The sequence below is a fragment of the Strix uralensis genome, chromosome 3 (genome assembly GCF_047716275.1).
Source record: "Strix uralensis isolate ZFMK-TIS-50842 chromosome 3, bStrUra1, whole genome shotgun sequence".
Lineage (NCBI taxonomy): Eukaryota > Metazoa > Chordata > Aves > Strigiformes > Strigidae > Strix > Strix uralensis.
The window spans coordinates 72,990,148-73,004,012 of record NC_133974.1 but is presented as its reverse complement, the minus strand read 5'-3'; the positions used below and the strand labels follow the sequence as shown (position 1 = coordinate 73,004,012).

The 13,865-nt window shown below is 41.5% G+C and overlaps 1 protein-coding gene across 6 annotated transcripts in view; it reads left to right on the top strand.

The window, feature by feature from the left end:
- Positions 1-13,865, top strand: part of PLEKHG1 (pleckstrin homology and RhoGEF domain containing G1) — a 130,438-nt gene that overhangs the window by 83,163 nt on the left and 33,410 nt on the right. For 5 of the 6 annotated variants that reach the window (XM_074862865.1, XM_074862863.1, XM_074862864.1 and 2 more), the window contains one exon: positions 73-611. In XM_074862865.1, the coding sequence (XP_074718966.1) occupies positions 73-611 (539 nt within the window). The remainder of the gene's footprint in view (positions 1-72; positions 612-13,865) is intronic. The other variant, XM_074862866.1, reaches the window with a different exon arrangement.

Sequence of the window (13,865 nt, the reverse complement as noted above, 5' to 3'; positions counted from 1 at the left end):
AAAAGTATTTGTTGTCAGATTTTGTATTATGTAGAGCAGAAACAGTAAACCCACTTCTGTTTATTTTTTTAGATGACTTCCACTTACCTCTTGATGTTTTACCAGCTGTGACAGAGGCCCTTGACTCCAAGACGAAAGGGGAAGATTTGCACAAGGACGGCAGACCTTTCCGCTACTGTGAAAAAAAGACCATGGACCTGTCAGACAGTGACCGTCCCGTCAGTTTTAGCTCCACTTCTTCCTCTGCTTCCTCCAGGGACAGCCACTGCTCCTTTGGAAGCAGAACGACCTTGGTTTCAAACAGCCACTTGGGCTTGTTCAACCAGGATAAAGAAACGGGTGCCATCAAGCTAGAACTGGTCCCAGCCAGGCGATTTACCAGCAACAAGCCACGTAAAAACTCACCTGCAGAGCAAGAGGATCCTGAAGAAAGCCTTGAAAAAAGGCTAAGCATGCCAAGGAAAGCAGATCCAAAAGGAGCAAGCAAAAACTGTGCAATGTCCCTGGTCACAGAGCCCACCAGTCCCAAGCTCCTCTACGTAGACAGAGTTGTCCAAGAGATTCTGGAGACAGAGAGGATGTATGTGCAGGATCTAAAAAGCATTGTGAAGGTAGGAGTCTTGGTTAGGATGGTGTTAACTGTTCCATAATGCTATTTTTTTGCATTGTTTTGATTTCACAGCAGGACAGATGGACCTGACAATGGAATTGGCATTTGCTGGTCTTTATAAATTAGTATAACATCGTTGTTCTTGTGTGTTTCTAGTTTTTATTTGATTAGATAAATCTAAGCTGTTACTATGAGTTCACAAAGAAATAACAGAAAAAAAACATTCTACAGTTGACAGCAGTACAGCAGTAGTGAACAAAGAATGGTAAACTCTTTGCAGTAATGTTTATTTACCAAAAAAAAGTACAGTGCTCTCTTTTCTAGAATGTATAGCAAGAAGCAAACAGCAGACAGTTTGTTTGCCCCTTTAAATGCTTTATCTGAAGGGTCTCAGTTATTGATTCCCACCCTCCCCCCCCGCCTCCCCCCTAGTCCTAGTCCTGCAAGTTCTTTCCTGCCCTTTTCTCTCTCCCTTTCATGCAGCTCACAGCTGCAGTCTGTTCACTCCATGTCATTGACCTGCAGTATTGAATATGTCATGTGTATTTGCTGGAAAACCCTATTGTTTGACTGTTATATTAAGGAATTATGTTTTCTTTAATACTAATTCTGAATGGGTGGTGCTAATAAATGGGTGTAACAGTGAAGTTTTTGTCCAATCCACAGATGAACAGTATCTTTCATTTCCCCTTTCTGGTACAGGGAAAAATATGGATGAGTTCTTCTGGATTGTTCTGCTTACTCCATGTACTTGTAACTGTGCCATCAGAGTCATGTTCTTTTTTATTTTTGAAGATGACAAGTCCCTTGGCTATTGTTTGTAATCTACATACTTAACCTATGTGTGTATGACTACCCACAAAGAAGGATTTCTTGGGAGGTGCATGTTTTATGTGCTGTTTATAGAATATATAGCTTTAGGTAGCAATATGAGGTCATCTGCAAAAGGAAATATCAGCCAGCTGGAGGCACTCTCCCCACCCACAGTTCCAACCTCCTTGGTCCCCCAAGCAATGAGTAGGGAAAAAACACTAAGGCTTTGATAACACAAATGCACATCATGATTAAACACTCCCACCCCCCAGAGTTCTCACAAAGAAAGCTTTTTCTTCAAGACTTTAATGGTTTCTGTAGCTGCTGCTGTTTCTCTACGTTCAACTGTTGTCTGAGTTTCATTTTGGAGTGTTTAAGGTTGTCATATGCTACAGAAGCAAGCCAGCTTCTGTGCATAGTCACCATTCACTAGGCATGACTTCTGTGGTTTTGGAAACCTTAGCTCTCACTCATCCTCCTGTGCAGTAAACTATACAGCTTAAGAAACTGGAAACTATCATTAAAATCTTGAAACAGATTTTCCATTTACAAGTAGGAAGGCCAGCAAACGCTTGCTAGAAATACTTTAACCATCACTACAGTAGATGTAGAGTAAATGTGGCAAATGCTCTTGAAGTTATGAAAGAACTGGAGGAATTTACCTGTGAAATACCCAAGTGTATTTCTTACAGCAACTAATATTGAATCATAATAGCTTTGTGTGGTACTAGATAGCCTATTTGAGAGATGGAGTGGTTGGCAATGGGGCTTTTCTTAGGTAGGTGTTGAGGATCTGAGGGCTTCAAAGGAGCTCCTTCCCAAATGGTGAGGATGGTGGGCAACCAGCTACCTCAAGCTGTGCATGTTCTTTGCTTGGTCTTAGGAGAGGAAGGTGTGACTGGAAGCATGTTACAGAGGAGCCCATTTTATGTGTTTCTCAGGATTCTTTTCTCCACAGGTTACCTTAGCAATACTGCAGTGGTTTACCTACTCAAGGATGGTGGTTGTAGAAGGATGGAGAGACTCTGCAGACATCTGCAGGAGTGTTGCAGCCTTTTTTCATTATCTGGGCCTCTATGACTTGAGGCCATTTAGTTTGGCGGGCAGATGACTGGTGCTGAGCCAAACTAATGTGAAAGGAAGCAGCTTGATCTGTCTTATTTTCCAGATAAACGTGGGTCAGATTTTGGTAGCTGGTTAGGAAATGGGATAAGAATGGGAAAAGCAGAGCTGGGAAAGGGACAAAGGACAACTGCTGCCTGAGAAGTGCGTAGGAGCTGAAGAGACATATGAAGGTGGGAGCAGGTTGGAGGAAAGCATAAGCAAGGGAACCAGTGCTAAGTGGAAAGAGAAAATCATTAGAGGGAAAACAATATGAGGAAATGAGAGAAAACCCAGGAAGTGTGAAGTTGAGGTGAGTATGAAATTGGTTGGAACTGGAGCTCTCTAGCAAGTTTTGCAGATGACTGCAATACAGCAGTTTATGTACACAGACTAAAAATAGTAAGGTTTTTTTATTTTTGGATGGTCTTTTTTTTTTTTTTTTTTTGGCAAGGGAGGGGAGAGAGGAAGAGAAGCAGGGCAACCTAGGTACAAAGAGCAAAAGCTGAAGAGATATCAGACTGAGGATGGCATAAGAACAAAAAGGGTGAAATGAATAGGTACTATTTTAATCACCCTCTACCTCCAGCTGAGAACTGTCAGTACAGATCTAATCTACTGCTTTTTGTCCCCTGGTAGTGGGGATTTGCTGATGCTACATTCTCTGTAGACAGTGGAAACATATTTAAAAAGAACATGTTCTTACTGTTGTTTCCAGCACTTTGAAACAGGTTCTAGAGCTAGAACTGAGAGGGTGTCAAAATTCACATCCATAAATCCAGTCTCTAAATTTCTGGTGTAAAGCAAAGCATGTTTGCCTGAGATGCAGTAAAGCTTTTTTGTGGGGTTGTTTGTTTTTAGTTTTTTTGGGGAGGGGGTTAGTGGGGGTTTTCTGTTGGTTTTGTTGGTTTGTTTTGTTTTTTAATACATCCACACTTTTTCCCATCATCCAGATCATTAATGAATATCTTAAACAGGACTGGACCAGTATTAACCCCTGGAGTGTGCTGCTTAGTTAGGGGCCTCCAACTAGATTTTGTGCCTTTGATCACCACCCTGAGGGCCTGTCCATTCAGCCAGTTTTCAATCAACCTCACTGTCTACTTATCCAGCCCATACTTCATCAGCTTGTCTATGAGGATCTTATGAGAGACAGTGTCAAAAGGCTTTCTGAAGTCAAGTAGACAATATCCACTGCTTTCCACTCATCTACGAAGCCAGTCTCATTCCATTGTAGAAGGTTATCAGGGTGGTCAACTTCCCCTTGGTGAATCTGTGCTGACTATTCTTGATTACCTTCTTGTCCTTTGTGTGCCTGGAACCGATTTCCAAGATTGGTTGTCCACAAATGTAAAGAACATACACAGCTGTACACAAATGACGCATTAACATGGAGGGTGTAAAATTGCATGTAGGATCCTGGTACTATTCATCATATCCAAAGTCAGCTCATTAAGAATTAGCCTAGCATAGTATTTTGGGCAGTGTCCTTTCAGTCTATGTTATCCTTAGAAAAAGTTCTCATGCTTGACATAAAAGACTATGGAGTGAATGGGGGAAAATAGAATTTCACCCTTTTTGATGCTTTTATTGACCTAATGCTGTTAGGTCATTAAAAAGTAAATAAATAAAAATAAACTGAAAAGGCATAACTTCTATTGGCTTTTGAGTATCTGAGTGGTCTTTGTTCTTAACATTGCCAAAATGCTAGACAGATGTAAAAATCAGCTTCATAGGACATGGCTAATGTGATCTTTTAACTGATACTGTAGACCTGTTGAGGTTCTCCAGTTTTCTTTTAAATTGCTGATAAGTATTTCATGGGCTTAGGATAATTGAGAGGAGGCCATACAAGCACTATTTGGTTCCCTTTGCCCCAGGATATGCTTTAAAAACAACTGCTTTTCTAGCCAGTACAGCCATTTTGTCTGTGACCTGAAAGAACAGTTGAATTCTGATTGTTTTGAGGCATGCTGCTGTGATTCTTGCACAGGCAAGCATTGTAACAAAGATAGAGCGAACTTTTCCATTGTTTGGTATGTTTTATCAGATGATCTGTTAAGTATAATTATAATTTTGAATTAGTACAGCTTGAAGCGTGTTTTGGGCAAGTTTGTGATGAGAAATCAGATACCTCTGCTTCCTGCTTGTGTCATGCTGACAGGTGTACTGGGCAGGGCAGAACCTGCAGACCTTCTCCTCTTAAGGACCCAACCTGACTTTTTCAACTAATAATTTAGTTAGAGTAGGCATCAAGTTCAGTTAGAGTAACTTACTGAAGTAACCTTTTTTCCCCGAGTAAAACACTGTCCCTGAGTTTATAATAAAAATGTGTTTTGCTCTTGCAATTCATAGGAGTCAGAAGCCCATATTCATAATTTGTACAAATGCTTGTAACTGTAGAAGACAACATCCACATTTGCAAGATGAAGGAATAATGCAAATGCACTGTTAAGCCAGAGTTAAATGTACTGATGAGTGGTTTTTATCATCTGCGTCATCACTACTTCAGTCTTATTTCTGCTAGTAACATTCATAAATTTCTTTCATCATGTTCCCAAGTATTTGAAAAACACTGAATAAAACGTCATTGCTGCCTTATGCTTTTTCCACCTGTACTTTGCATCCAGTTCTTATTTTACAGCTACATTGTAGGGACAGGGACGTCTTTGTCAGGTGATCGCAGAGCTTCACCGTATGGCTGGGACTGCATATGTTAAGACAGCAGAAATATATAGCCATAACTTTGTGTTTGTTTTAAGGTCAGCTCTGTGTTTGCACAGCACGAAAGAGTGAGTTATACTGCAGTAATAAATGAGCTGTCTATAAATTTACAGTGAGCCTTTCTCAAGCTCTGGGTGGGAAAGAAGTGGCAGGGAGGGCTGCTGCTCTTCCAGAGAGCTGCAGAATTGCCGCCTGCCACCGCCACTGCTCTTGTCATCCCTTTTCTTGCAGCAGGGCATAAATCACTCAACCGTGCTGTTTGCAACCTCCTACCTGCTTTCTAAATGCGAATGAGGATAAATAAAAGCGTGAAAGTTAAATTTCTGTTCCAGAAAGCTTTATTCTTTTGGGAGGGGGGAGGCAAGGGGAAGATGTAGTTAAATACAGAGCGCGCCATTTGAGAGTGCTGGTGGTGGGCCCAGGGCTCCAGGAGTGAAACTTTCCTCCTGTGACTGTACTGAGGCTGGAGTGGAAGGCTGTGTCCGTTCTTGGTGGGATGTATAGAGCCCTTCTGGAATTTAGAAAGTAACAAAAGAGAGTTCTGTTCACCTCTGCCCTCCGGCTTGCTGTTGCTCACTGGCAGGGGATGAGGAGCTCTACAGAGCAGAGCAACAGCTCCGGGATAGCAGCAAGTTTATAGGGGGCAGACAGCAAAACTGGGAGGAATAGGTCTGAGAGCTGAGAGGCAGGAGAGTGGAAGTGCAGCTTATGCTGTGACGTTTTTGGTAAACATTTAAATGTTGATACATTTTCTGCAGAGTGATTGTGACTTCTCTGAAGAAATTTCAAAATTTGGAAGTGATATCTTAAAGCCAAACAAATTTCTGCATTTCCAGTCAGACCGTAGTTTCTGCAATTTTATTTGTTTATTATATCCATTTCCATTTTGGTCCATGGAAATATTTGACCACTTTTAAATTTGTTATATCATTGCTATTAAATACTACTTGTCAGTGAACAGTATTCTTCTAGTAATCCATGACCTTTAAACCTGAAGGCTTAACAAACCACATAGCAGTCTCTCTCTCTTTTTTCCGCTCTCACCGCTCCCATGGATTAAGGTGTGGAGGTAGCTGCTATTTTTTGTGGTTTCACGAGAAGACCATTTTGCAAATAAGACACGTTAAAAAAGTTTTTACTTGTAAATAACCCACTACTATAAGCTTCCATTTCATTGCTGTTCATATATTAATAATAAAAGCCACCCATAAGTCTCTGGGAATCATGTGCTTACTAAGGTTAATATAAATGTGTGTTCAGGATGTGTGCAGATTTTCTCCATTATGCTGGGTTTGCATTTTCATTCTTTGGAAAACAGACTTTCAGTTTCCCTTCTTGTGTTTTAAAATAAACATTTCTCTTCTGGAATGTCTCATTTAACTTGTAAGCATATCAAGATCTTTAAAAAATCTTAGCTTTCATTTGCCTTACAAATTGAGGAAAGTTTATGTAACAGGGCAAGGGTCTAGAGCACAAGACTCAGGTTCCTTTCCTGGGTGATTCACACATTCAAAGGCTAGATATGCCTTAATAACTCTCTGTGCTTTGTTTGACTATGGTTCAATAAGGTTGTAATCAGACCAAATTAATTTATAGATGTCCTGATGAACTTTTAGATTAATTTTTAATTATTTATAATTATTAAACATTTTCAGCTGGTACTTTTTAAAAAAATCTCTAGGTTATTGAATGATGATGATGATGATTGACATTGATGATGTCAAGCCTCAGTTGCAGGCTTAGATTTAGAAATCTTTAGAGCATTTACTTCATCTGCCTAACACCTCAAACTATTTGACATCCTAATTACTGTTTAATGGTTTCATTTGGCTGTCCTCATTACTGTAGCTTATTTCTTCTGTGATTCCTCTTAACTTTAGAAAGTCAGTTAGATAGCTCTTTACTGAAATGTCAGTAAACTACTGATAGCATTTGTTATCATCTCATGATCTCCATCCGCTCTCTGAACTTTCCTCTTAACTGCACCTCTGAGCAGCGATTCTGGGTGCCAGCTTCTGGGGAAAATTCCTGTAGCTGTGATTTAGCAGTGGGTGCTGGCTGATACCTGAAGATAAATGTGGGACATAGTTTTAATCAGAGGGTTACAACTTCTATAAATTAGTGTGCTGAAGTGTCTAAGTGGTGTTACATGTAAGTTTCTGTTCCCAGTGATTTATCCATATCGTCTTTACAGATGATGGACTTTAGGGGACTTGACTGTGTACAATCCATGAATCCCAGTTTCAGCTTATGAGTGCTTTTAGAGCATCTCTATCAAATTACAATTTGATTTGACAGCCTGCCTTCCAAGGTGTCTTTTTAAGATGGGAGATCTTAGCATGAAATTTCTGCAGTCTAACAAGGGAATGATATTGAACTTTGATTGTGTTTCATTAGAGCAAAAATCCACTTTAGCAAAGAAGGCAAAAATCCCTGAAAGCAGTCCATCCAAGCAGGCTGGCAGTTCAGTGCTGGATCAGCTGGTGGCAGGCTTTGACCCTCCAGAGAGCTTTGCAGACACAGCATTCCTGCTAATAGCTCATGGGACAAAGACAACACAAGAAGAAAGCAGACATTAGGCAAAAAGAAAGGACGTGAACCCCTGGACAGGTGGAGTAGACATTGTAGAAAATGTGCCTCCTTCCACCCGAGTTCTAGGAGGGAGCTGTGAGGCAGTACTGGAAGCTGACATGGGCATCCCCTGACACTGGGGCAGGGGCAAGAGGGCCTGCAGAGCCTGCTTTAGAGTCTTGGGCTCTAAAGCAGCGAGGGAGAACCCGCAACTGCAGAAAGATATGCTGCTACCTCCCAGCTGTGCACAGTGGCAAGGCTGTTCTCCTAGCCCAAGAATTCTGTGGTGCAATAGCCTAGGGAGTGTTGAGGGACCTCTCACTGACAGTTTTCCAGGGCAAATACTTCAGTTCCTGGGACTAGCTGTGCTCTGACAACTTGAAGTCCTGTGACAAGATCTTCTGACTGTTATGTTGTTTACATTGACGTGCCCTAGAAATTTCTGACTTTGTGTACAACCTCAGCTGTGCTCATGCTTTACTCAGGCACAACTGTTCAATGGCAGCCTAAACTAAGAAAGTGTGCATTTTAGAGGTGCAAGGTATAGTGTTAGGACTCAGGAATTCCTCACTGTTAAATTTGGCTGACACATACTCCCCCTGTGGCTTTCCATGCATGTGGATGAAAGCCAAGGGCACCTATTAAGGCTCACTGCTTCCAGTCCCTAGTATCTGTAAATGGGGCAGTGTTTTAACATATATAATATAGGTGAGGAAGGCATGTTGATTATAAAAAATCTGTCACTCAGAAGTAACTGCATTAAAAAAAAATAAATTTCTTCCCTTTCCCTTTTGTAGGTAAAATTTAAGTTAATACTGTTAACTTTGACTTAACTTTGTTAGCAGAACCCTAACTGTGGAAAGTGTAGGGAGAAGTCTGTCACGATCACCTTACTCTGCAATGGTAAATAGTGGAAAGAAAACAAATATGCTTCTCTATTTTTAGTCTTTCTTCATACCATGTTCTCATGAGTGCTCTCACCATCAATCTTTGCCCTTTCTCTGTGCAGTCAGCAGAGTATCGTCTTACTGTATCACAACACCCACTTTGTTGCTGTTACCCACAGGCTGTGTGTGAACAGGCTGAAAGTGTAAATTGGGTAGTTCCGAGGAAGCTGGTCATAAGCACAGGTGAGCGCTGTGTGGCTTCCTCCACCACCTCCACCCGGGCCTGGGGAGAGGGATGATGCCAGTGAGGTGGCCTTCTGCCAGTTCAGAGACTCCACTCCTCTGCGGGGCCATCAGAGAAGAAAGAAATTAATCACAATCTAGTAACAGATTGTATAAAGCATATGGATTACTTTGGCCATTCCTGTTTGGAGGCTTGCTGGCTGTCAGTGGTGGCAGGTGTTCTCGCCCTTTTCCCTTGATGGCAGGGTCATGCTCTGAAATCACGTAGGTGGGTGCTTCGGAGCCCACAGCTGGGGCCTGACAGAGCTGAGTTTCCCACCAGGACAGAACTTTGCTGGCACTGACAAGTGGCAGTCTTAACATACGTAAAGCGAATGGAAAAGGGGAGTAGGAAGCTCACAGAGCCCAGAAGCTTTCTGCTTCTGTTGCTGAAGTGAGGAGAAGAGGCTGTGTCTCCAAGTCTGTGTTGCCCTCAGAAAGACCAGAGTCTGGCTTTGGCTGCCGGTTGGTGGCAGGGCTGTGCTGTGCCGTGCATAGCCCCAGATAGGTGCAGATCTTTCGGACCTGTTCATGCTTTGGCTAACGTGATGGTTTTCCTGCTTCTGATGTCTTTAAAAAACCCCCACCAAATACCACCCCCCCATTTTCCGTGAGAAGTAGAAGGTGGGAAGACATGCTCACAGAAATTTCCTTCTTTATTTAATTTTCTGGTTTTATACATAGAGAAGCTATATTGTGGACAGCACAAGCATTTTCTGAGGTTTGATGTACTGGCATCATTAATGTGCAACTTGGGTAGCACAAATAAAATATGATTCTGATTTTTATGGCTCTCAAACTGCATCTACAGTTTAAAAATATGCCTATTAGTTAAAGTATTAAGCTGTATTAGCCTACTGTATGACAACATGATTGTGTTACCTGCAGCCTGGGTTAGTGGTTGTGTTACTCACATAGGAACAAGAGATGCTTGCTGTTAGGTAGGAAATTCTCACCATCAGAGGAAAGAACGTGAAAAGTTCCTCCCCTCTCTGTTGAATCAATACAGATAAGACACTGAAGCACAACTGCTACCACTTCTGCCTCTCCTATGGAGGATTTTCAGAAGTTGGAGGTTAAGGGCGCTAATTATCTTGACAGGCATGGATTTCTGCCTGCCATGTGGGAACATGCCAGGCTCTCTGTGGAGGGCTGAAAATGGCAAGGACTCTGACATGGAACAGTAGATGGGAACTGGTTTTAAGAGCAATTGGGCAAGCATTTTCACTCTCAGGAGGGAAGGATGGTTTCAGTCAAAATGAGGCTGCCCATAGATATGTGACTGGTTTTGACTGGTTACAGAGACTGAAGAGGAAGAATATGGAAAACTGAAGATGAGGGGAGGAAAGCAACCAGAAATGTGTCAAGTTTGGCAGCATGAAATGTTTTGCTACAGGTGTCTTCAAGTAAACCACTGTGCAAATTACAGGGGACCTACACGAAAATAGCGGGCTTGTCTTCTTCCATCACAAAAGGTGACGACAACAAAAATAATTATGTGTTTTAATGAGAAATCCTGACAAAAGGGTTTGATATGGGAAGGAGGTAGGTTTGATTTAGTTCTCAGTCAGTCCTTGGACTCATATAGCCAAAGGAACCAGAGCAAGAAAGCAAAGTATGTATGGTTTACAAGTGCATCTTCGCTTTGCAGGGTACAGCTGTACTTTGAATAATTGAAAAGAGCTGCAGTGAGCTGCCTTGACCAGAATTCAGCATTCTTGGCCACCTGTTGTGGATTGTACACTATTTTTTGACCCACAAGGCATTCAGAGTATGTTGCTGTACATAACAGATAAATCCATAAATAATAAGAAAAAAAATAGAAAAAAAAATCAGGCAAAAGGGGAATTGGTACAGATTAAAATTACCTATGTAATTGGCAGAAATAGCAGTGGGGGGAGCATTTTGTAGTGGTTATTCTGTTGTACAACTGTTGCCCAGCTTTCTCTTTGGTTACAAGTATGTAGATAGATTGGTCAACATGGCTCTAGCTAGCAGGCTACAAACAGGATCCATTTTGTGGCATGTTTTCCTTCTGGCCTGCAGCCTTTTCCTCTAAGTGGTGTGGAAGTAATGCTTAGGTGGCCAAGGCTGCTGAACCATTTTGGTGGTTCCTCTTCTGCATCGCCATCTAATTTGGGCCATGTGCATCTGTGCTGAGTAGAGGGGAGTCAGGCAAAAATAATGGCCCTGAGCATGGTATAGCATCTAGGAGTAAAAGCTACCTTACTAGTAGCACAGATCTTAGGGAGTATCAGAAAACTGCAGTCTAAGTGATGTTATGGCACTGCCTGGATTAGGTCCTGCTTGATTTAATATCCCATATTCCTACTCAGGCTGCAACACTAGAAGTCATTGGAGTTTTGCTAAGTACCTGGTTTTAAGCTTTTTTTGGTCAGAGGCTGAGTTTTCCTGATGTAAGTCCTCAGGTCTTGAGCCAAAGACCATGTTATTGAAGTCCAGAGACATACAGCATCTTTGCTTTCTCCTGCAGCCTGTCTTTGGGCATTGTAAAACAAAGTTTCCTGGTAGGTAGAATCCTTCTGGTTTTCTTTTTTTTTTTTTTTTTTTAAAATTGATATTAATTTGATATTAATCAAATTTTCAGTGTCTTGTGTGCCTGCCTCTTGGTAAAGGTATACCTATGCAACAACACTGCTCTTCCAACAATTTTCCTTATCTTTGGTGATATCCATATATGCACAGTCCTGCCCTGTAAAGGGATTACTAAGAACTTCTGTAGTATGCATGTTTCTTGCAGGGCAGGATAAAAATTGATTCTTGTTTTACAAGGCAGTGTGGCTTTCACCCATTTTTTTTTAACATTACCATTAACATTACTCATTTTAATGTGTAATTTTAACATTGCCACATTAATGGCTGACTTACTATTTATTATTGTTCAGCCTGTGGTCTGTTTTTAAAGCTAAGTGTGCGTCTGTTTTCAAAGGAAAACCTGGGTAGCTAGATGAAAATGTCTCACTAATTTGCATTTAGCTTCTAAAATATGGTCATGGAAGAAATTAGTTTGATCAATATGTGAAGATATTTTTTATAATTTTGTCCTTTTCTTGACAGTTTTCTCTCATTTTCAATTCATACAATTATTTTTTTTGCCTCTGAGGTTAGTGTTGTCATCATTTTGTTCCTCTAGAGATCTTTCTTGTGTGATTATGGAGGAGGAGATGGTAGTCAGGATATGCACCTTCTAACAGACATTCCTTCTGAGGGATTCAGTGTGATGAAAGACAAATAGGGAGAACATCAAAACCAGCAAGGAAGGCAGAGCAGTCTGGCAAGACTCTTCTGGTTTTTGGAGAGTTTCAGGAAATAGGAGGGAAAAATTGTGCAATACCGTTAGAGCAAACCTTGCTCTGTAGATCGATCGAAGGAGACTGGCATTTGTGGATTTTTTTTTTTTCTCCTATGAAGTAAGTTAAATGTTTTTGCCATAACTGCAGAGAAGCAATAAAAGGCTAGTGAAGGCAAAGGTTATAAACAAATCATTCGGTGCCGACAGAGGGTCCATAGATGCTGACAAGAAACAAATAAAGTGACTAAGGCCAGTACTCTGTTCTGATAAATTTCATTGATTTCTGCACCATGTCATTACAGTTGCAGCCTGTCCTGTTATCTTGTAGCTCCAAACCTTTCATTACGGCTTCAGGTGATAACAGCTGTTGATATGCTGCAGGAGGTTGCAGTGTCTGCCATGGGGGTAAAGTAACATTTGCTAAGAAATAACTAGGAAAAACCCCATGGCTGGGTAGCTTTGATCTGCCTGTGGTGGTGTCCTTGCAGAGGACATTATGTGCCAATACTGCATCTGTTTCCTGGATGAGTTCACGAAGCCTTTACGAGAGCACACATGCTCTATAAAGCACTCTAACCAGAAGGGTCTCACGTGCTGTGTCAGCGCAAGCACTGTGCTGCTGTGCTGTGCCTGGATTTCTTCAGACCACTCTGGCAGGGCTGTCCAATGTCTACCTCTTTCACATAGACACGGGTATCTGAAGGTTTTTGCTGTTGTGACTGCCCTACTGTTGGTGCCACATTAGGCAGTTTGTGTCTAGCTCAGGTATCTGCTTACTTACACGTGTAACAGCAACGTAAACATGTCTGAAGCTGTCAGTCTTGCACAAGCCTCGAGTCAACATTATTAACAAAAATAGAAAGCTAAACCATGAAAGCCGTCTCCAAATCCTGTGTGATTTCCTAACAGTATGAGGTGAGATACAAGGTACATCTGAATCCCAAGTGTTTTAAGGAAATAACCGTCTCCCTTTACTCTTGGTAAGCACAAACCCAACCATTAGTTTCTGGTTTGTTTCTCATCTGATGCTGGGAGGAGAAGGGGGCCTGAAGTGCAGTCTTAAGGAACATTTAGCAAAAGAGAGCACAAGCTGTGGGTGTGTGGTATAACCTGATCCTGGTATACACTATGGGAATGCTGGAAAGCTGCCAAAGCACCTGTAGACTGCTGCTTGGCAGGAGCATTAGAAAGTACTTGGTTCCCTCTTCCTTACTAAGAGTTGGTAAAAGACTGAGAAGAGTATGCAAAGTGAAGGAAAACTGGGGTAAGAGGACAAAAGGAGCACAAACCAGGTCATGCTTGGTAACACTGTCTACAATACTGGAAATAACTGTGGACTGTTTGTTATTTTGAAGAAACCCAAGTTCCAGGTATGCTGAGATGAATGAATTTGAAAGGAACTCCTCTTCATTCAATAAAGATGTTGTATGGAGTTACTTATTGTAAGATTTCCATTCCTCTGCAACCCACCCCATCATACCAGCTCAAGGTGCTGCAGTGTTCCTGCAGAGGATCACAGTTCCGCTGGAGCTTTTCTGTTCTTTGCTTTTATATACCAATTTGT